This window comes from Oratosquilla oratoria, chromosome 14, assembly GCF_046742065.1.
Source record: "Oratosquilla oratoria isolate Oo_2021 chromosome 14, ASM4674206v1, whole genome shotgun sequence".
NCBI lineage: Eukaryota > Metazoa > Arthropoda > Malacostraca > Stomatopoda > Squillidae > Oratosquilla > Oratosquilla oratoria.
In genome coordinates, this window is record NC_134790.1 from 19,724,076 (window position 1) to 19,745,725 (window position 21,650).

A 21,650-nucleotide genomic window follows, 5' to 3' on the forward strand; every position below is an offset into this window, starting at 1 on the left:
TGTAAAATTAGAACAGCTGGCCTTCGTTTGTGATCTTCCCGCGCACAGCTGCATTACAATGCGGCCAAGCCACATGCGCGACAAAAAGTAGCGCCCCATGTTTGGAATTGAGTACACAATGTTTTTAGTTTGGTGGTATTATATTATTATATATTCGCATTAAGTATAATATTTTAATCAAATTTATACAAGAAAGTAAGGTAATCTAGCATTTTTGAAAATTACACCATTCAAACCATCCCGCCTTGCCCAACCTTGGCGGACGGATACTTTAGCCTCTCGGTCTCGGTTTCCCGCCAAAGAGGAGCTTCGAGTGCTCGCCTCTGGGCTGTGTTGCCTTAACTCGTGTTTACTTTGGTGTTTTTATTGGTGATTTTTGGTGAGGCAGAAAAATAATTATACAGTGTGATAGTGAAAGTGGCATAGAAGAATGGAAATGTTCCCTAGAGTAGGAGAGAAGCGTCGATTGGACGACATGGGCATAGAAGATGAGGAAGCGATCGGCTCGCTCTGCAGGTATGGCTGCCTACCCGTCACGTTTCAGATTTCCTCGCTCCTTGCAGCAGTTTCTGGCTCTCAAAGCCGCTGTTTCCTATTACCTTTCCACCGACGTAACTGTCATTGTGACCCATCAAGTGTTAACCAATTTATGAAGACTTGTAAAGTTTGTTTTATCATCAGCTGATTGTGCACGCCATGCCGGCATCTAATCAGCTGACAGAACCATATGGCCGTGGTGAGTTTTAACCTCGCCAGTACTCTCCTTTGCCTTCCTCCACTTTGGCACCTATTCCACAGTGTTCCATACTCCCGTGGCAAAGGATTTGTAATAGAAAATTCGGGAAATTCGTGCCGTGGAAGCTGTGAGATGTTTGTTTTCAAGCACCAGCTGATATTGACGGGATCAGCTGATACGTCACATGGTAGGAGAGCGCGGCAGCTCTGAAAAGGGTGGGGCCGAAGCCAGACCCGTGGATATGTGACGTTATATCTCCTTTTTTAACACCTCGACACCTTTGCCAAGGTGGTGTGCAGGTGTGCAAAGGGTGTAAGGGTGCGTGGGTGGCATGTGTTAGGGGTGAGAGGGGTTGGTGTTAGTGGGGGTGTGGTGTGATGTTCAGGGGAGGAGGCGAGAGGTGTCTACGGCGTGGGCTCGCTAAGCTCCAAGGCCCGACGCGGCTTTTGCTACCGACGACTCTTAACACTCGCCCTCTTTTTTCCTTCTTTCTCTCGTTTCCGCTCTTCTCCCCATCTTCTTGATTCGCACCCATACTTTCCTTTGCCTTGATCAAGTTTTGTTTATTTATCGGTGATTGTGTGGATGTTCTAAACTAGTTGCTTGTTATTTTGGTGCTTAGAGGTACTTTGATCCTGCCAAGCCCTGGGAACTTGTCCAGCCACATGTTCCCATACGTACAGCCGCATTCCAAAGTTCGTGAACTTGTATATTATTTTAAGTAATGTGTGATGATAAATAACACATTGATCACTGCATATGTGACATAAACGTGTGATAGTATGAAATTCAAATATTAAGAAAATATATTTGTATCATCAGTTACTGTGTAAGGATACCGTGAAACCATTGGCAAACTTTAGGATCATGCTGTATGTTGTGTCTTCTGGGTCCTTGAACTCAGACGGCATGAGTTTCTCTCTCCCACTCCTCTCTTTCCTTCTCTCGCCCTCTCATCCTCTCTCTCCCTCTCTTTCTACCACCTCGGCCTAGTCAGCTCAGAGACGACCCACTCTCTTTGTCCCTCCTGTGCCTCTTTATTTACGAACCCCACTTGATCACACACACACACACACACACACACACACACACACACACACACACACACACACACACACACACACACACACACACACACGCAAACATTCTCTCTCTCTCTCTCTCTAAATATTTAATAAATTTCATCTCTTTCACTCTCCCCCTCACTATTTCTGCATGTGTGTCAAAGGTAAATATTTAGCAGCGACACAGTATTGACTTCGTCGATCTGTCTGACTTGTATCTGCTGGCCATTTGAACAAATTGGTCGACACACGGGTTATCCAGTTTGTTGTATGCTATTGTGTCCATTTTCTCTCTTTTCCTCCTCGTCCTCCTCCCCTCTCTAATTCCGTACTCTTTTTTCCTCTTATCCCATTGAACATTTGTGTGTAGTTCCAGCCAGGGGAATACCGTTTTAGTGCAGCATAGGGGGCGGTCCCTAGAGTGAAGGAAATCTGACCGGACCGCGACCCCACAACAAAATCTCTTAAAAGTGTGAGGCTAGGCAATTGTATTCAGATGATATGCTTATATCCATTAAACAACGCTCGCTTAGGTACAAAGTGTATCGTCCAGTCAAGGGATAGTCCGGTCCTGAATTGGGCTATTAAGACTGGACTCTGCACATCCATTGGAAGTTGTCCAGGACGGACAACTAGATTTTCGGCAGAATAAAGTGTGTGGGGACGCGGAACGTGATGAGAAGGTTAATCAAAGAACTTAACCTCTGAGCGTGAGAACGTTCACACGCCTTGGTAGACTCTCACAGGATAGCGGCAACCATAATCAAATATTTGAACTCTGACGCCGTAGCGAAAGGTTAAAGGGTTATGTTATTGTTATTATTATTGTTGTTGTTATTTTCGTTTTTTTATCAGAATTAATTTACAACATTGTCGTCTCTTTTCCTGGTATTTTTAATCGTCTTTTTGTTGTTTTCATTTCAGTTTTGTTTTTCCATTTTATGGTTCCAGTTCTATTTTGTTTTTTATTATTTATTTTCATTTCTTGATGTATTGCCTTCCGTCCTCCATTTTTTGTGTCTTCTGTTTCCGTCGCACTGTTGTGGAAGCAAAGTTCCAGAACATTCTCGGTGTCTCTTCATCGAAGGGTTAGAATAAACGGTAATTTAGCAGGGCTAAGCCAACTAAGTATCGTTACGTGTGTTTTAAGAAGTGGTCGATTGTGTAATTGTGTGATTTTCAATCCCTTACACAACCAACTTTGCTTCTGGGGTTTAGTTATTTCCATCTTCACACACATGTACACACACGTACACACATTTTCTCTCTCTCTCTCTCTCTCTCTCTCTCTCTCTCTCTCTCTCTCTCTCTCTCTCTCTCTCTCTCTCTCACACACACACACACACACACAGGTGTTTTATTCTGTGAAAGCAAACACTTCTGCATAAGGCTAAACTGTTCTCTCAACCGAAAACAGGCATATACAACAATACCCCCACCTCCCCCCATTCTTTCCTCCCTTCCCGCCATACTTAGGCCCCCCCCCCCACACACACACTCACCAATACTGTACTACTATCTCACGCCTAGCAAGGACCCAGTAGGCTAAATCCCCCCCACCCCCGTTCTTCCTCACTCCCTCTCCTCCTCCTCCCCGTTCTTCCTCACTCCTCCTCCTCCTCACCGTCTCTTCCTGTCCCTTTCAAGCCGGCGTTTTACAACTCTACGCTTGCCGGCCCCGGCCGGGCACCCCGCGCCTGTCATTACACCCCCCTCCCCCCACCTGAGTTTTCTTAACCCCCCAAGTCACATGTAACCTTCCCCCCCTTTTCCTTCCTCCCCCCATGCCGCTAGTAACCGTGCAAGGTTGCCTGAAGGGACGGCCATTTCCCTGTCTGGGATGTTATTTATTGTCGTCTCTTCCCCCCCACCCTTTTCTCCCCGTCCCCCAAAACCCTTTCCTCTCTCCCCCCCTTTCTCCTCGACACCCTGTGCTTCCCCCCCACACACACACACTTACGCACGCTACCCCCTCCTCCTCCACCTCCTCCACCTCCACCGCTCGTACTCGTTTCCCCTACGCTTCGAGTATCCCCACGTCCCCCCCAACCCTTCTCCTTCCTCCCCAGTCATCCCTCCGGTACACCCACGCTCTATATAACCTTCTTCATCTCCCCCTCCCCCCATTGATGAACCGATGTCCTTGTGGCAATAGAAAAGGGGATGTTAGTTATAATGTCCCCCACAAGTGCCTTGCTCTTCCCCTCAGCGTTCCCGTCTCGTGTTTGTAGTAGTCTCCCCCCACCCCTTCCCCCCCTTCCCCCCACCCTCCGGGCGTACGCGATACCTTGGTCCCACGGCGTCCCATCAACCCACTCCTCCTTCGCCTTCTTTAATTAACACTTCGGGTTCAGTGGGGGGAGGGTGGGAGTGAGGGGGGGAGGGTGTAGCTTCAGTGGGATTTTAGTGATGATGTGCTCGATGGGATTTCGTGGGATGCTGAGTGGAGTGGGATTAAGATTGATCGTCTTAACATAATCCAATCGATGGAGAAACTAGGATGGGATTTTAGACGGATAAGGAAGGTTAGATGTCGTTTGGATAACGATGTCTGTGTGGGTCGGATTTCACCTGAATAAAATCGCCTGACGGTATCCATGTCACGTGACCCATATTTTCTTCCCCGAGGGAGACTCCCTCCACAGTCTGTTTAACTCAATTTATCCTCTCCTGTCCTTCAATTCAATTTTGTTTTCCCCCGTCCCTGTCCACCATTTTCTATTCGTCTTTCCATTCGTCCTGATCCCCCCTCCCTCTCTCTCTCTCTCTCTCTCTCTCTCTCTCTCTCTCTCTCTCTCTCTCTCTCTGAGGGCACGAACCCTGATACGCACAATTGTCATTTTTATTGAGACCAATGTACAATACACGCATCAATGCAGACACCTGCTAAATTATATATATATATATATATATATATATATATATATATATATATATATATATATATATATATACACGTATACGTTTGCATGCAAGTGAGTATACGTACACATATACATAATTGTAGGACAAAAAATCTACCCCATTAACTCCTCTCCCAACTCTTTCCCCCTCCCTATCTCCCTCTCTCACCCGCTCTCTCCCATCTCTCTCCCTCCCCATCTCACTCACTCTCACTCTCTCCTCCCCCCCTCTCACTCTCAACACAACATAGGTTTCATTTGATAAGATTGATGAACCCAGCGTAACTGCCCTTAAGGGGGGTTTCATGCTATGAATTTGTTTGAACACATACGCGCGCTAACGTACGTACGTACGTACGTACGCGCAGACGTTCCCAATGGCCCCTTAGGCTTATCCGTAGCGTAGCTGGTTGTAGGTCTCGGGAGTTGCTCGCTCGCTCGACCAGCCACCCAAAGCTGAGTCCACTCGGACGAATTGCCCAGCGGTAGCGTTCCACGGTCTTGTTTGTTTAGTGCCCACAGATTAGTGTGTGTGTGTGTGTGCAAGGATGAGAGATGTGCTGTCAGTATTTTAGGGACGGTTGGTAATTACATGTATTTTGTCACTCAACATTCTTTTGTGGTTGGAAATTAGTCTCTTATATGAAATAAGAAGGGTGGTCACTTTAATTTCTTCTCTTCATCCGGTCTGGTACGCGCTTTAGTTCTCTATTACGTAAGTACCTATTTGACTTCATTTCTTCGGTGTTATATTGGCCTTAATTAAGGATAGAACTGGCAACTGATGACAAAATAAAACTATCTCTCTCTCTCTCTCTCTCTCTCTCTCTCTCTCTCTCTCTCTCTCTCTCTCTCCACACACACACACGCACACTTCCTTACTCACGTTCCCACCTGTCTCTCTCACACACATACCCGCCCTCTCTCTCTCTCTCTCTATATATATATATATATATATATATAATATATAATATATCCTTTCGAAGGTTTGTAGGTTACCATATCTATACATATTTGTGTCAAATTCAGCATCATTCAATGGGAAAGTCTGCCTTTCCTTTCCTTTCTTTCGTCATCTTTCTTGTCAATGCACGAGTCCGGACAACTTTAAGCATAGGAAACGCATCCGTTGTTTGTGGGATAACACTGTACAGTGACATTTGAAAGTCGTCACTGTAGCACTGTTGCTGGTATCCGGGAGCTACTTATCTAAATGTTACGATGAACAATTTCCCGTCGTGGTTTTCTTTTCTCTGCTTCTGCAAGGCATCGTCCCAACACAGACTCGTTTCAGGCAGTGACTTTTAATCTATTCAGAAACTGCATATCAGTTCACCTATTTTTTAAAATTAAAAATACGCCCACGGTATTGTGTGCTGACATCTTGTATTTGTGGTATTTAGGAGTGAAACTGGATCATTAAAGGGTGTATTTAACATCTTATAGTGTTACACATCGATGTGGTTTTCGATAAAAAACAAATAAATAATAAATGTGAAGCAATTCCGATTGTAAGCGAGTACTAAAGGGTTGCATAGTTTCCCCTCTCAGGTGGCGAGGTGTTGCCTAACCCTCTTTCCGGAAGGGGTTAAGAAATCTTAACTACGCAGAAGTGTCACCTTCCTCGTGGTGACAAGTTGCGCGGGAAGTTGAAGACATACATGTGAGTCCACACGCACGCACGCACACACACACACACACACACACACACACACACACACACACACACACACACACACACACACACACACACACACACACACACACACACACACACACACACACACACACACACACACACACACACACACACACACGTACGCACTATCGTGTTGGAATTCTCTACGTCTTTCAGTCATCAATAGTGTAGGAATTTTCTTACAAAACAGATACAGGGGCCTGGAACATCCATAGTGGTGTCTTTTGTATGAAGCTGTGAAGCGCTGATTCCCATCTACTTTCGCACTAGCGATTTTCTGCTAGACCTGGCAGTCTCGGCACAGAGGGCAAAGGTGGCGTTTTGGGTCGCAGTAAAGAGGGAGTAGTGGTTCAGTCGTTAGCGGACTGGGCTCATCTCATTGTTCCGTAGAGCCATCGTAAACTTCTCAGCCATAGTGTTGTTCTGGGGGGAGCTGGTGGCGTCTTGCCGAGACCAAGCGATTTTGGTCAGATGCCCGGGTGTCTCGGTCGAGTATATGCTCCTCTCGTCGGAGTCCGCCACTTCAATAGGATTAGAATAGTCTGCCGCTGGCTAGAACAGAATGTATAAAGTGCGTCACTGTGGTTGGGGAGTGATTATTTATGCAGCAGCTGTTCGGTGCTTATTATGCAACATCGCGTGCTTGGCTTCCCGGTGCCACCTGACACGTTGACCTCTACGATGAGGTGCCACTCAGTTTAACTACAGTTTTGGCCGGTGCCCACCGATGCTATTCAGGGGGTCTCGGTCCTAGAACGGTCTCTCGAACGGTGGTCCCCCCCCGCCTTCACCGTGGATGTGAATAAAATCATTTGGGCGTGTGTGACGGACACGTATCGTCACCGTCTCGAAGGGGTTGATGCAACGCAGTTGTCGCGTGTCTTTAAGAACAGCTCTATTGGGTTATGCAACGGACGGTGCCGGATGCACTTGATGCAACTCAACTCGCGGAGAGAACTCGTCAATGGGCACCCCCGGGGTGGGGTGGGGGGGGAACGGAAATGGTTCCACGCTGACTTCAATGTGGACAGTCAGTCTGGCCGTGCTGCGGGGTATCGTCGTAAGTTTGCTTCTCGGAGCTTGTGTCTCACGAAGTCTTGTGTGTCTGTCGCCAGGTGATTTGTGTTTAGGGGAAGGGGGGTATCTTTCGGTAATATTTTAGATTAAATGTGAAGCGTTCATTCTTGCCTCCCCTCCTCCTCATCCCCCCTCCTCCTCTTCCCCCCTCCTCCTCCTCCTCCTCCTCCCCCTCCATGTTGTTAAATGAAATCCTTTGGTCCTGGCCAGAACAAAGTTGATGAAATGACCGGAGTGGATGGGATGTATGGGGCTGCATCCGGGTGTTCCATTAGCCTCCGGAATGCCGTATTGACACCTCCGGGAGCCTAATGCGATGATTGACGCGTCCGGGGATCAAGATAGCGACCTACAATGGTCGTCAGGTCAGGTCACTTTGAGTCGTTTCAGGTCACAGAAGTGGATCGCGTCTCCCGTGGGATTTGGGGCCTGGGAGGCCTTCGTGGGGCCGGGGGAGGGAGGGGGGAGGAATGGGAGGATTTGTTTACAAGTGGGAGTGGTGGTGGCCCAGAGATTGGCAAGCCTGCCTCATGTCCTTAGGGCCTTGGGCTGAAGGTTTCCGATGAGGACTCTCTATTCATCTGAAGGATTTTGCTTTGACCTTGTATGTCCATGATTCTTTCGCGTGCTTGCTGTAAGGCATCCGTGTATGTGTGTGTGTGATTAATCATGGTATTTGGATCACGTGTTGGACTCATGATCGACAGCTATTTCCTTCCCGGAAGAGAGCTCATATATGACCGATCTGTGGGTAATGGTGTGACCGTACACGCACACACACACCCAACTCCCCGCCCACGAGAGTTGAAGTAACGACCCGCAGCGCAGCGATACTGAAATTATTTGATAATGATAATATACAGTTTATTGGGTATAGCAGCATTACTGCTGAAAATGTTTTAGCCCTGGGCTGTGTGTGTGTGTGCGTGTGTGAATCAGAAGACATTTAAAGAAACTATATCATAAGCATATACTTGTCATTTCCTCCATTACCTCTTTAATCGAATTCCCAACTCTTTAATATTTATTTTTGGCTTAGGCGGTTTGATTCAGGTAGTGTGTCCCTCCTTAAAAGAGTTAACAGATGTGACAGATGTCAAAACGAAAGATGGGTCGGTTTGTGCCCCCGAATGTCCACCTAATTAACCCAAACTAATCCTAATCAAGCCTAAAACAAACCTTACCTAACCAAATGCATTCTCTGTCTGTAGTAGACATTTTGCGAAGCCCTTGGAGGACTGAGCTAAGGTTTTGTGGTAACTTTCGGACACACGTGTTTACTGGAAGGAAAGATTGCAAAAAAAAAATCCTTGCAAGTTGCAAGCTTGGGGCTTTATTTCTTGGAAAGACTTAATAGTCAAGGACTTCTTCGTATAATAGAAAGTCGAAAGTTGGTCTGCACAAACAGCGGCCAATCCAAAGACATTGTGTGCCTTATATGCGCGGTTGTCATCACCTAGCGTAACTGCTGTCATGTGCAGCTGGTTACGTATTGGCATTCAGCTGCACACAGCTGGTTGTTTGTATGTATGGAGACGGGCTTGAAGCTGTGTTTGACTGTTTCTATTATGTCTGTTGTTTGATTTAGCGAGTGCCTCGTAAGTTGTTGGGTTTAGCAAATGACTTGTGTATGTTATATTTAGCGAATGGTGCTAAGAATGGCTCATGCATGTTGTTGGATGTGGCGAATGCCCTCCGTGTTTCTTGTGAACCTTGCTTAATGTCCGTTCTGACATTTTATTTGCAGCGGGACATGCATGCCAATCTAATCTCTACGCGCCTGACTGATGTTTGTTTCTTTTGTATGTAAAAGTCTACTCTACGCTTGTCTTGAGAAAAGCAAGACACACGAATGGCAACAGTACACATACACACACGCACACACACACACACACACACACACACACACACACACACACACACACACACACACACACACACACACACACACACAGTCAGCAGTTGGCATATTTCTTTCATTGTTTTTTCTCCTTGGATGAAATAAATCGGTGGCTGTCAGGGAACCGTGAATTGGCGAAATGGTTGATGGAAATTGAGTAGGTCTCCTTGAGAATCCCCTCAAGGATTAATAAAATCATGTGCCGACAGCCAAACGGAAGTTAGTAATTTGGAATTAATGTGATATGTGTGAACTTCCAGGCATGTTTAAAGACACCAAACAAGGCTTAGCTGTGGGTAGAATTCTTGTCTTTAATGTTGAATATGTTAACCGTGATTTAACAAATGCATACATGATTCATTAAATTCCACGTTACAAAGTTCTCTGTGAGGGGGCACCGTCTTAGCCTCCCGATAGGAGCGTTCGCGACGTCAAGACGAATCACAAATCAGCTGATGAGAAATCTAGACGAATGCGGTAACTCGAATAAACAAAGAATTGAAATTTATAAGCGGAAGTTCCTCGGAGTCCTGTGAGATGTCTCTGGGTCCTTGTCGTGGGCGTTTGGTATGTCCTGTTCGAGTGATGTGTGTCCGCAGGAATTTCGTGTCTGGAAAGGTCCGCGCCGCTGCATTGATGTCTGTGGAGGAGGCTGCCCAAAAATGGTCCGCCTTTCATTAATCTCTCTCTCTCTCTCTCTCTCTCTCTCTCTCTCTCTCTCTCTCTCTCTCTCACACACACACACACACACACACACACACACACACACACACACACACACACACACACACACACACACACACACACTTTACCCATAGATCAGTCATATATGAGCTCTAAGCTCTCTTCCGGGAGGGAAATAACTGACGATCACGAGTCCAACACGTGATCCAAGACCGTGGTGAATTACACACACATCAAATCTAAATATAATTGGAAATCAAATGTATAGATTAAGTTGGAACCGTACATGAATTTGAGTCTAGGTGTGTTAGAAAATTAGAGAATAGACAGGACCTAACGAGCGTTGCTTCTTTCCTATATACTACAATTAGGCAAACGCGCGTGCGCGCACACACACACACACACACACACACGCGTACTATCAGAAAGGGACTAGGTTAAGTGGGAGGTGCTTTACGTACATACACACACACACACATATATATATATATATATATATACATATATATATATATATATATATATATATATTATTGTTGGTTTAAGACGATTTATTGTGTAGGTCGATTGGTAACCCCGTTCACCTCCAGGTATATATATAGTTATGGTTGAAAGCAACCCGCCACAACACACTGAACTTTTTTCACTGTGTGTGTGTGTGTGTTAGAGAGAGAGAGAGAGAGAGAGAGAGCATACAACCGTCTGGATCGTGATGTGTGCTTTTCAGCCATCCACGTGGTTCTACTACCTGTGTGCACGCAAGTCCTCCATGTAGGTTCTCCCACTACCTGTGTGTGCGGTGCTGGTCAGCTGACCGTTTGTCCCGTCGCATTCCACTCCATGTGGGTCCGTTACCGGCAGGTGGTTCCTGGATGTCCGTTACAAAAACAGGTGTCCTCCGTTGCATGCGGGTGCCCCTGTTTAAACTTAGTAAACAGGTGTCTTTTCACCTGTTGTATTGCAGTAAGGAACAAGTGCCACAAATTTTCAATTTTACAGACACCTGTTAGGTACCTTATGTATGAGGTGTTCTGCGTGTGCTTCCAAATGCAGATGTACTGTGCATCTGTCAGAGACATGGGTTTGTGTCGATGAACGGACAATAACCCAACGGACAAAATCCAAATCGGTATGTTAGGTTAGGTTATGTCATGTCCTCCCTCCCAAATTTCCTGATGGGGGTTTTGTCATGTGAACATTTGTACTTCGTAGGAAGATTCCCTTTGTAAGCGATTCCGAGTTACACAGGTGCCCCAGATGCTCGTGACTGGTTGGCGGCTCGGGTAATCGATGTGGCGCGAGAATCGTTACTTTTGGCGCCGAATGTACTGTCCACATGGCCGGCGGCGCCTTAGACTGACCACGTGGCCGGCTGGCATGAAGCGGCGAAGCCTTAAAAGTTTTACTGTTATTGTCTATTCTTGCTGCCGTCAGGCGATTTTATTCATCTGATAAGAACGTGGTTAACCTTTATTGTCTTTAATCCTTTCGCTAACAAAAGCGGTGTCACGGATATTAATAAAATCGTCTGGCGGCAGCCAAAATGTCATTAACAAATTTACCCGGTGCGGAAGTGGGGTGTAAATGAGGTTTTTGTCTTAATGATCCACTGCATGACCGGTCAGTCACCTGTGGGATAATGCAGCCTTTGTTTATAGTCTCGCTTGTGTTGGCTTCATCCGGCTTACTGTTTAGGTATGATGTGCTTGTTCAGTTTCGTACGTGTAATGACTATGGTTATGAATATAGATCTGAAACTGGTGTGACCTTACTGTCGGGAAATTCGCGGCCGTAGGCGGATAGTACAGGTGTTCATGGGTACAGGTGTACAGCTCCACTACACTCGTCAGGTGTTGGGCCTCGCGTGGGTGTTGACTGGTGACAAGTTGGCGAGGCGCCTGTGTTCCATGCTTCACTGGTTCGGACTCCGGGGGTGGTGGTTGTGATGGGCGAGGGGTTAGTGTGCTTGGGTCCTGTCCTCATGTTTGTGAGTTAGTGGCCCTCTTTGGTGGATTTGATTCTGTTTCGGTAGTCAGGTTTCGAATCTGTAGGTTCGAGTCTCGGTTCGCAAAAGGTGTTTGGGTTAAGAGCTTAAGAATGAAGGAGACTGCAAGAGACCATAAGGCCTACACTAGGGATTTGGATATCGCGTTGTAATTTCCGAACTACCGGTAAATGTTGTCATCGACAGTTAGGCGAAAGTGGAAAGGGACCAGTTAGACGTGGAATGGGGATCCTAAACTAATCTAGTTAAACCTAAATTAATCCTTACCCATTCTAGACAGGTCAGCAACGCCACATGCTTGTTGCTTCACCTATTTGCTTTCATGCAGTTGTCGCTATATCCAGTGTATGCATAACATAATTAACTCATTAAGGAAAAAAGAAATAAAACAAATCCGAGAGAGACCTTCTGGTCCATAGCGAGGCTGTAGACAGACATGGAGGAATGTTTAGTAACTATCTTATTATTAAAATCTTAAAACTTGGATATGTCTGCTGCTATCGTCTCAACCGTGGCTCACTGTAATGCTCAATGTAGTAGGTGGCGGCATACGATTTTATTAACCAAAGAAAGGATTGGTCGAGATCCATTGATGGAACAGGAGGACGTCAGGCGATTTTATTCAGCTTCGTGATGACCCTTTGGTATCTTGATTCACCATGGTCTTGGATCACGTGTTGGGCTCATGATCGACAGCTGTTTCCCTCCCGGAAGAGAACTCAGAGCTCATATATGACCGATGCATGGGTACTCCTGTGACCTTACGTGCGCACGCACACACACACACACTCACACACACACGCACACACACACACACACACACACGCACACACACACACACAACTTCCCGCCCACGAGAGTTGGAGTAACGACTCGCAGCGCAGCGATACTGAAATTATTTCAGCCCTGTGTGTGTGTGCGTAGCGACATAATCTACACAATGCGACGACACGGGCAGGGCGAGTGTTAATTAACAGCAAATAATTTTCGTGTCCTGGAGATAAGTGGGGGGATAACGTGGGGGGAGGGGGAGGGGGATGCAGATAGGGGGCGCTTATTTGTGTTATCGGTGAGTGGTATCTTAGCGCGCGCGCGCTCACAACTGGTCCAACATCCGGAAGCAATGGTTGGCTGCATGATCAAAGCGCGCGTGCGCGCACACACACACACACACACACACACACACACACATACACACAGCGCAGTAGTTAGAGTTCCCGGCTGCCATTACGGCGGTCCATGTTCGAATGGCCAGGGCTGAAATAATTTCAGTATCGCTGCGCTGCGAGTCGTTACTCCAACTCTCGTGGGCGGGGAGTTGTGTGTGTGTGTGTGTAAGGTCACAGCATTACCCATAGATCGGTCATATATGAGCTCTGAGCTCTCATACGGGAGGGGAATAGCTGTCGATCACGAGTCCAACACGTGATCCAAGACTATGATGAATCACACACATACACACACACCACCCCCGTCACATGATTGCACTAAGAATGGAGCCTCACAAAGCTCACATGGAGAGATACAAACATAACCCGACTCCCTTTATTGTAAAGGTGTTAAATTTATCACCACGCTTGAAAAATAATATTGTCACTAAAATATAGCATTGTTCTTTTGTATATTTTCATCCTTTAGCATTCATGCTGCGCGCGCACACACAGACACACACACACACACACACACACACACACACACACACACACACACACACACACACACACACACACACAATTAGAAACCAGAGATAATTCGCTGTGGTGAAGTAACGTGTAAAGTCTACGGAATGCTTGTTTGGGTTCGGTAGGGTTGGAGGTTAGGGAGTAGGGGGTTGTCTGGAGGTAGGGAGGAATGTTGAACTCGCACCGGAAGTGGAGGGATGGAGGAGGAAGGGAGCGGTGTGGAGGGATTGGATGAAAATGGGTCGGGGAGGGAGGGAGGTAGGGAGGAGGTGGGTTGGTCTGTGTTATCTGCTCGTCGAGGCGCGCATGATAGCGGCTGTTCGAATTCTCTGGAAAGCGGTTTCGTGGAAGTGACTCTGGGCCTCGGGGGGAGAGGGGGGAAGGGGGAGGGGTGTCTTGGAGAGGGTGGGGGGGATGTCTTGGCAGTAAGGGGCTTTCTGTCTTGGAGCGGTTCGGAAGAGGGGACGATTTGCTGTACATGGGCCATACCCCTTAGTGTCAAGTCTCAGGTCTGCGTCGTAAGGCCACGTGGAGGCTTTGCAGGGATTAAGCTCGGTTGTGGATGAGATTAGGTGCAAGGTTAACTAGGGCGGCAGGGTAGTTAGGATCTAGAAATGTTTTTATGATTATTATTACTAATATAATTGGATCACAGGAAGAATCGTGACGCCCCAGACTTCGACAAGGTGACAATTCTTCATGTGGGCCATCCTGGGTTTACAATTCTTCGGTTGTATAAGTTGATGACAATAAGCATAACACCTCATTCAACCTAACCAAATCAAAACAAACCTAACCTAATCTTTATTCCACTGTTGATATTCGGAGTATTGGGGTGACAATTCTTCAGGTGGGATCTCATGGGGTGATGATTCTTTATGTGACCCATATAATTGGTGTGTGTTAAGAAAAAATATAGGTTTGGGTATGGCAATGATTCTTTTCGTAAGATTATTTTGACTGGTATTGTCAGGGTTCGTTTGTGATGAGTTGGGTTCGGACGAAGGCGTGGTATGCCGTGCCACGTGCCAAGTCAGCGTCATGGCGGGCCGGCCGTGCCAAAGAGTGCCATCGTGGTTCGGGTAAATACCGCGCGATGCGTTTCTCTGATGGCGGGGGAGGGAGTGAGGGAGATAAGGACTAGTACTGGTGATCCCGTGGCTGTCCGTCCCTATCAGCTGTTTAACCAGTGTAAGACCACGATATGGGGAAGGCACGATCGTGTGACTGTGGTCTTTGCATGCGTTGCTCTCTGGACCACAAAAATGTGTGCACACAGATGTACGGATAATGTGAAAAAATGTAAATAGCAAAAGATAAATGTAAGCCAGATTTGACCAACTGAAGCACGGAAGAAGGTCCCCACGAGCATAGACTTTATTCTGCATATTGCGATTATGTAAGCAAACGCGCGAGCGCACATACACACACACACACACACACACACACACACACACACACACGCAGTGCCAAAAAGTTGAGGAAAATAGAAATCATGACTGTGAAATCCTGTAGGAAGACAGAAATAACCTTGGCACATGGATCTAGAAATAGCTGATGGTATTTGTTGATCTCTTCCTTTGTGGAACGTACTACTTTTATTCTGGTTAAACCCAGACGATTTTATTCAGCTTTATTACGACGGAAAGAACATATAAATACGACAGAGAGAGAGAGAGAGAATATTTAGTAGTAATTTGTCAAAAACTAGATCTTAGGGACTTAAGTAACTAACATCTAATGGATATACACACATGGTTGTACCTAGAATGCGCTGTAGCACTAGATCTCTCATAGAAAATACATAACTAATAAAAAAAAAATGAAATTAGAAGAATTGACCCCACTATCACGGGATGGGATCGAGTGTAAGGTTTATGTTACACGTGAAGAGTGATGACCCCGAGGGTCTCAACGTGAAGAGAGAAAGGGACGATAAGGGCGCTTTTTTATTAAGGCTAAAGTTTCATAGATAAGGATTTCAACATTGACTGGACAAAGGCTTGTAGATATATACATTAAAACAGATAAACGATTGCGATGGTTTAAGATAAGCCTTTTCAATTTGAGACACAGACAAGAGGAGCAAGGTCTCTGTGTGGACAATGTGTGGGTATTATTATTATTATTATTATTATTATTATTATTTCTTCCTCGCCTTCTTCTTCTTTGCCTTCTTCTTCTTCTTCTTCTTTCGCCTTCTCCTTCTCCTCCTCCTCCTCCTTTTCCTTCTTTTCCTTCTTTTCTTCTTCTCCTTTTCCTTCTCATTTTCTTCTTCTTCTATTATCATTATTCTTATTATTCTTGTTCTTATTCTTCTTCTTCATATTTTTATTATTCTTATTATTATTCTAATTAGAAATATAGTCCCAATTGTGGCGCCATTGGGTACTCTGCGTATCACCACTGACAAGTAATACTTAATTACTCTTAAGGACAAAGCACATGAAAGAATTTGTTCAAGTTGAATATTAATATTCCTCAGCATGACTGGGCTATCCTTATTGTGAGCATATAACCTTTTACCTCGACACGGTTGCATAATCCAGTTTCTCTGTATGTATGTATGTACGTACGTACGTACTGTGAGAATGTTATGGTCCTGTAAAACACGAATACAAACAAACAGGGACTAGCTAAATATGTCGAGAACTTCGTTCCAGCGAAGCGCTAAGTATGTAAGCAAATGCACGTCCCCACTCACTCCTTCAATTCTTCTTCTGTTGTCTCATTTCTTCCTTCGCCCACATATATACATATACACACACACACACATATATATATATATATATATATATATATGTGTGTGTGTGTGTGTGTGTGTGTGTGTGTGTGTGTGTGTGTGTGTGCGCGCGCAACACTGAATGGGTCCCAGTGATTAGAGATACATTTTAAAAACCACAATGCACTTTAATTCTAGGTCATCGGTAGTCGGTAAGTCACTACAGCATTTGTCATGCGATAGCCGGGCTCGAGTCCTTGGTAGTACCGCATTTCAATTTCTGCATGTCGGCCTCTATTGTGGTTGTATATATGTATATATATATATATGTGTTGTGTGTGTGTATATATGTATATATATATATATATATATATATGTGTGTGTGTGTGTGCGCGCGCGCGCCTGTCCGTACGTTACACACACACACACACGCGCGCGCGCACACTTGTCTATCTCCTGCCCTCACTCTCGTGTCAATATAATGCGCGCAGCACTTGACACACAGATCAGGTGAGCGTTTAGTAATGATGAATGAACATATTTAAGAGGTCGGGCTGTCGGCTCGGCATCTTCGTTGCCAAACATGTGAGACCTGATTCCCTTTCCTCTTCATCGCCCCCTCTCCCCCCTCCCTCCCTCTCTCTCTCTCTCTCTCTCTCTCTCTCTCTCTCTCTCTCTCTCTCTCTCTCTCTCTCTCTCTCTCTCTCTCTCTCTCTCACACACACACACACACACACACACACACACACACACACTTAGTCACGATTTGGCCACAACAAAGGCTCGACTCGGAGCGAAAAAGATCGTCGACAGCAGCCACGATTTTTTAAACGGTTTTCCAGTGGCCGTTACGTCGGCGACTACCCGGCCACTCTGTCTCAGATTATTTTTCTCGAGTCGTCGGAAACATGTCACCGACGTGCCGGAAACATGTCGCCATCAAGCAAAACCTTGGTCACGATCTCCCCAGCTGTGAGCACCAGCTGGTGAACTTGTTGACCAAACTGGGATGTTGGAGCTGTGACAGCGTTGGCTTGGGGGGGGAGGGGGGTTGAGAGTGGCCCCGTGTGGCCACCGCGAGCCTGCTAGCCACTTGGAACTCACGGAGTTTAGTCCACACCATTTTGGACATGACCACGAATTCTGACTTCGTGTAGCCCCGCATGCCGTACTTCGTGGTGTCCAGGAGGCTCTGCAGGCGGAAGGGGGACTTCTCATCCTCACGGGACAGTCTCTTCGCCACCTGGACCATCAAAGACATGAACAGACGCCTTCAGGTGCTGGGTCAACACCTCCTGAGGGCAGTAGAAGGAATACTATCAACACTCGATGCTCTACAAAAGAAATTCCGACCCCGTACACTTACATGTCCTTGGAATTTGGGCGGAAGGGTGGAAGGTTTGAAATGGAAACGAACATTTGTGAAGCTTACAGCAAATCCAATAATAATTCCTATTACTTATTCAGGTACACATTTGGATACACTCGACAAATGGGAGAGACATTTAACTTTGACACAAAAGGAAGCGATGTGTGTTTTCGATAGACAAACACTTCAAGAAGTCACGCAAAACATAATCATGATATAACAAACAACCTTGACAATGAAAAAGAATGCGTCTTGAGTTTTGCAATAGATTTACTGATATTACGTTACAATCTTACAAATTTGGAAATTCATCAAAACTGTCTGGAGCGACCTGAAGGAGGACCTGACGACCTTACCCCCACCATAAGGGGAGTGACCTAAGAAACCCAAACGACTTTAATAACTTTGAACGCGCCAATGTTTACTTATGCCCTTCAGACGACTTCGATGATGTTTAACAAGTGTAAGATTGTAACGTAAAATCAAGAAATTGATTGAACACTCCAACTTTTTTCAATGTCAAGGTTGTTTGCTATATTGTGATTTATGTTTTTGCAGGAAATTTCCTTTTTAAAACTTTGTCTATTGAAGATGCGTGTCACTTCTTGTGCTAAAGTTAATTTGTCTCGCTCCCACTTTCGCCGAGTGTACTCCAGTGTGTATCTGGACAAGTAACGAATTATTATTGGATTTGCTGTAAGCTTCACAAATGTTCATTTCCATTTCAAACCTTCCACCCTTCCGCCCAAATTCCAAGGACATGTAAGTGTACGGGATCTGCATTTCTTTTGCAGAGCATCAAGTGTTGATAGTATTTCCTTCTACTGCCCTCAGGAGGTGTTGACCTAGCACCTGAAGGCGTCCGTTCATGTCTTTGATGGTCCAGGTGGCGAAGAGTCTGTCCCGTGAGGATGAGAAGTCCCCTTCCGCCTGCAGAACCTCCTAGACACCACGAAGTACGGCATGCGGGGCTACACGAAGTCAGAATTCGTGGCGTTGTCCGAAATGCTGTGGACTAAACTCCCGCGAGTTCCAGGTGGCCAGCAGGCTCGCGGTGGCCACACGGGGCCACTCCCCCCCCGGCCTGCAGAGCCTCCTGGACACCACGAAGTACGGCATGCGGGGCTACACGAAGTCAGAATTCGTGGCCTTGTCCGAAATGCTGTGGACTAAACTCCGCGAGTTCCAGGTGGCCAGCAGGCTCGCTGCGGCTACACAGGGCCACTCTAACCTCCCATCCACCCTAGCCAACTCTGCCACGTCAGCCTGCCACAGTTCCAGCACCCCAGTGATGGTGGCTGAGGGGATAAGGGGGGGGGAGAGGAGGAACTAGTGGCTGAGGAAGGGGGAGGCCTGGACGTGGAGCTAAAGGAAGAAGCTTTGGGGAAATAAAGGAGGACGAGTGGGAAGACATAGAGGAGGAGGAGGACGAGTGAGAAGACATAGAGGAGGAGAAGGAGGGAAGAGAGATGATGGCTCCTCCAGGAGGGTGAAAAGGACGACGAGGGAGGATAGAGGAGGAGGAGGAGGGCGAGGAAGAAAATATAGAGGAGATGACGGGAAAGGAAGAAGAAAGAAGAGGGACATCGACGAAGGAGGTCGTTTGTAAGACACCCTCTCTTCGTCTCCCGGACTTCGTCTGTCTCTTGTGTTTACCTCCTCCCCACCGCCGTCACTCCGCCCCGTCCCCAATCCACCCGTACCCCACGGCCTCCCTTCGCGTCCCCTCTCGTCCCCGCTGGTCTCCTCCTCCTCCTCCTCCTCCTCCTCCTCCTCCTCCTCCTCCTCCTCCTCCTCCTCCTCCTCTCTCCCCAGCCTCTCTACTCCCCCATCCCCACCACCTCCTCCTCCTCCTCCTCCTCCTCCTCCTCCTCCTCCTCCTCCTCCTCCTCCCCCATTTCGTCATATTTTGTATCGATCGGTTAAAGACGCAAGCTGGTCGGAGTGCTGGCTGGGAGGTAGGCCTTTTGTCGTGGAGGTGCTGCACCTGTTGGTTGGTGGGTTGCGCAGTCAGAGGTGCTGGAGGCATGCAGTTCCCTCCTCGCCCTCCCCTCCTTCCCCTCCATCCCCCCTCCTTCCCTTCTATCCCCCCTCCTTCCCCTCCATCCCCCCACCTTACTCTCCATCCCCCTCCTTCCCCTTCTTCCCTTCCATCTTCATCTCCGTCCGCTCCACCTTCTTCTCCTCCTCCTCCTCCTCCTCCTCCTCCTCCTCCTCCTCCTTCCTCATCCTTGTCGTTCTTCTCTCTCCATGTGTTTTCTGTGTCTTCACCTCTCACACCTTTTAATCTGTTTTCTCCCGCATCCTCTCAGCTGGAGATGGTGGAAGCCTATTTATACCCTCCCACCCTACCATTCTACTTCCGACCTTTCTGCCTTACATCGTTTATATTCCCTTTCTTGCTTCCAGAGAGAGAGAGAGAGAGAGAGGGAGAGGAAGGAGAGAGCCACACGCAATACGTATCGAGTATTCACCTTTGCATATTTTACACCACACGCGGCGCAGACAAACGTCACTTCCACGGCCGCCGTCCTCCTTCGCCCTGGCAAGTGTGCCAGACAGCTGATCGGTGTAAACAAGCATCACGGCACGGGCGGCCGGTCGGCCGGCCGGGGGGGATTTAGCCTCGGCCGCTCCCGGACGACTGTCTAGCGACGATGACGCAATTATAGATGGGTTTGGGAGAAGATGGTCTTAATTTAGTGGAAGATATTGGAGATACGCAAGGAGGAGATGAAGGAGATGATGTTTGCCTTCTATTGTGACGTCAGCATCGCGTGAGTGATCTTGTGAAGGGTGAATTTGTCGTGGAAGACCGGCGCCAGACGATTTTATTCAGTTGAGGGCTAGACCACGGTGTGAACGTGGTTTCAATTGACGGGGACCCCACGTACTTAAGCCGGGGTCCTGCGTTTCTCAGTCCATCCCAACTGGGTGATTTTGTAGATATATATACCGGAATGTACCTTCGGTAGAGATGGGTTGTGTCTCATCACAAGTGATGATGATATGGTTTAACGTCACAAACTCCCCTTATCGGAAGGCTAGGACGGTGCCCCTCACAGAGGACTTTGTAGCATGGAATTTAATGAACCATGCCCTTGGTTCAACTTCGCCGGTGGCAGGATTCGAACCACCATCCCCTCGACCTTTGCCGCAAGTAACGACGCCCTAACCCGCTCATCACAAGTAACCTAATTTAAACCTCTTTATCAACTCCATACTGAGGGATACTTACCATATTCCATCTGCCGTCAGCCGATTTTATTCGTTTCTATGGCATCCCATAGGTTGTGAAGGGGTTGAGTGACGTCACGGGATTGGTGGGGTTGAATATTTGAAGAAGAATATAGAGGCGGGGTGTGCATGGGCGGAAGAAAGTAGTTAGGCCCCAAACAAGGCTTTGTCGAGAGAGAGAGAGAGAGAGAGAGAGAGAACCGTGTAAGAGTTTAGCTACTTTTTCCGTGTCCCTTTCCTTAATTGCGTGTCTCCGGTTAGATCTTCCACGCCCTGTTAAGGTGTGCGTGAGAGAGAGAGAGAGAGAGAGAGAGGGATGGAGGGGTTGGACAGGTCGACCAATTTGTTCAAATGGCCAGCAGATACAAGTCAGACAGATCGGCGTAGTCAATACTGTGTCGCTGCTAAATATTTACGTTCGACACACATGCAGAAATAGTGAAAGAGAGAGTGAAAGAGAGGAAGGACATTTAATAAATATTTAGATAGAGAGAAAGAGAGAGAGAGAGAGAGAGGGAGGGGAGAGTGATTCACCACTGTCTTGGATCACATGTATGTCTGTCTGTCTGTCT

At 47.0% G+C, this 21,650-nt stretch overlaps 1 protein-coding gene across 2 annotated transcripts in view; it reads left to right on the forward strand.

Moving 5' to 3' along the window:
* The first annotated feature begins 301 nt into the window (after positions 1 to 301).
* The window catches only part of crp (transcription factor cropped), a 143,594-nt gene continuing 122,245 nt past the window's right edge, over positions 302 to 21,650 (forward strand). For both annotated transcript variants that reach the window (XM_076197808.1, XM_076197809.1), the window contains exon 1: positions 302 to 516. In XM_076197808.1, coding sequence (XP_076053923.1) covers positions 431 to 516 — 86 coding nt within the window. In that variant the 5' untranslated portion in view covers positions 302 to 430. The remainder of the gene's footprint in view (positions 517 to 21,650) is intronic.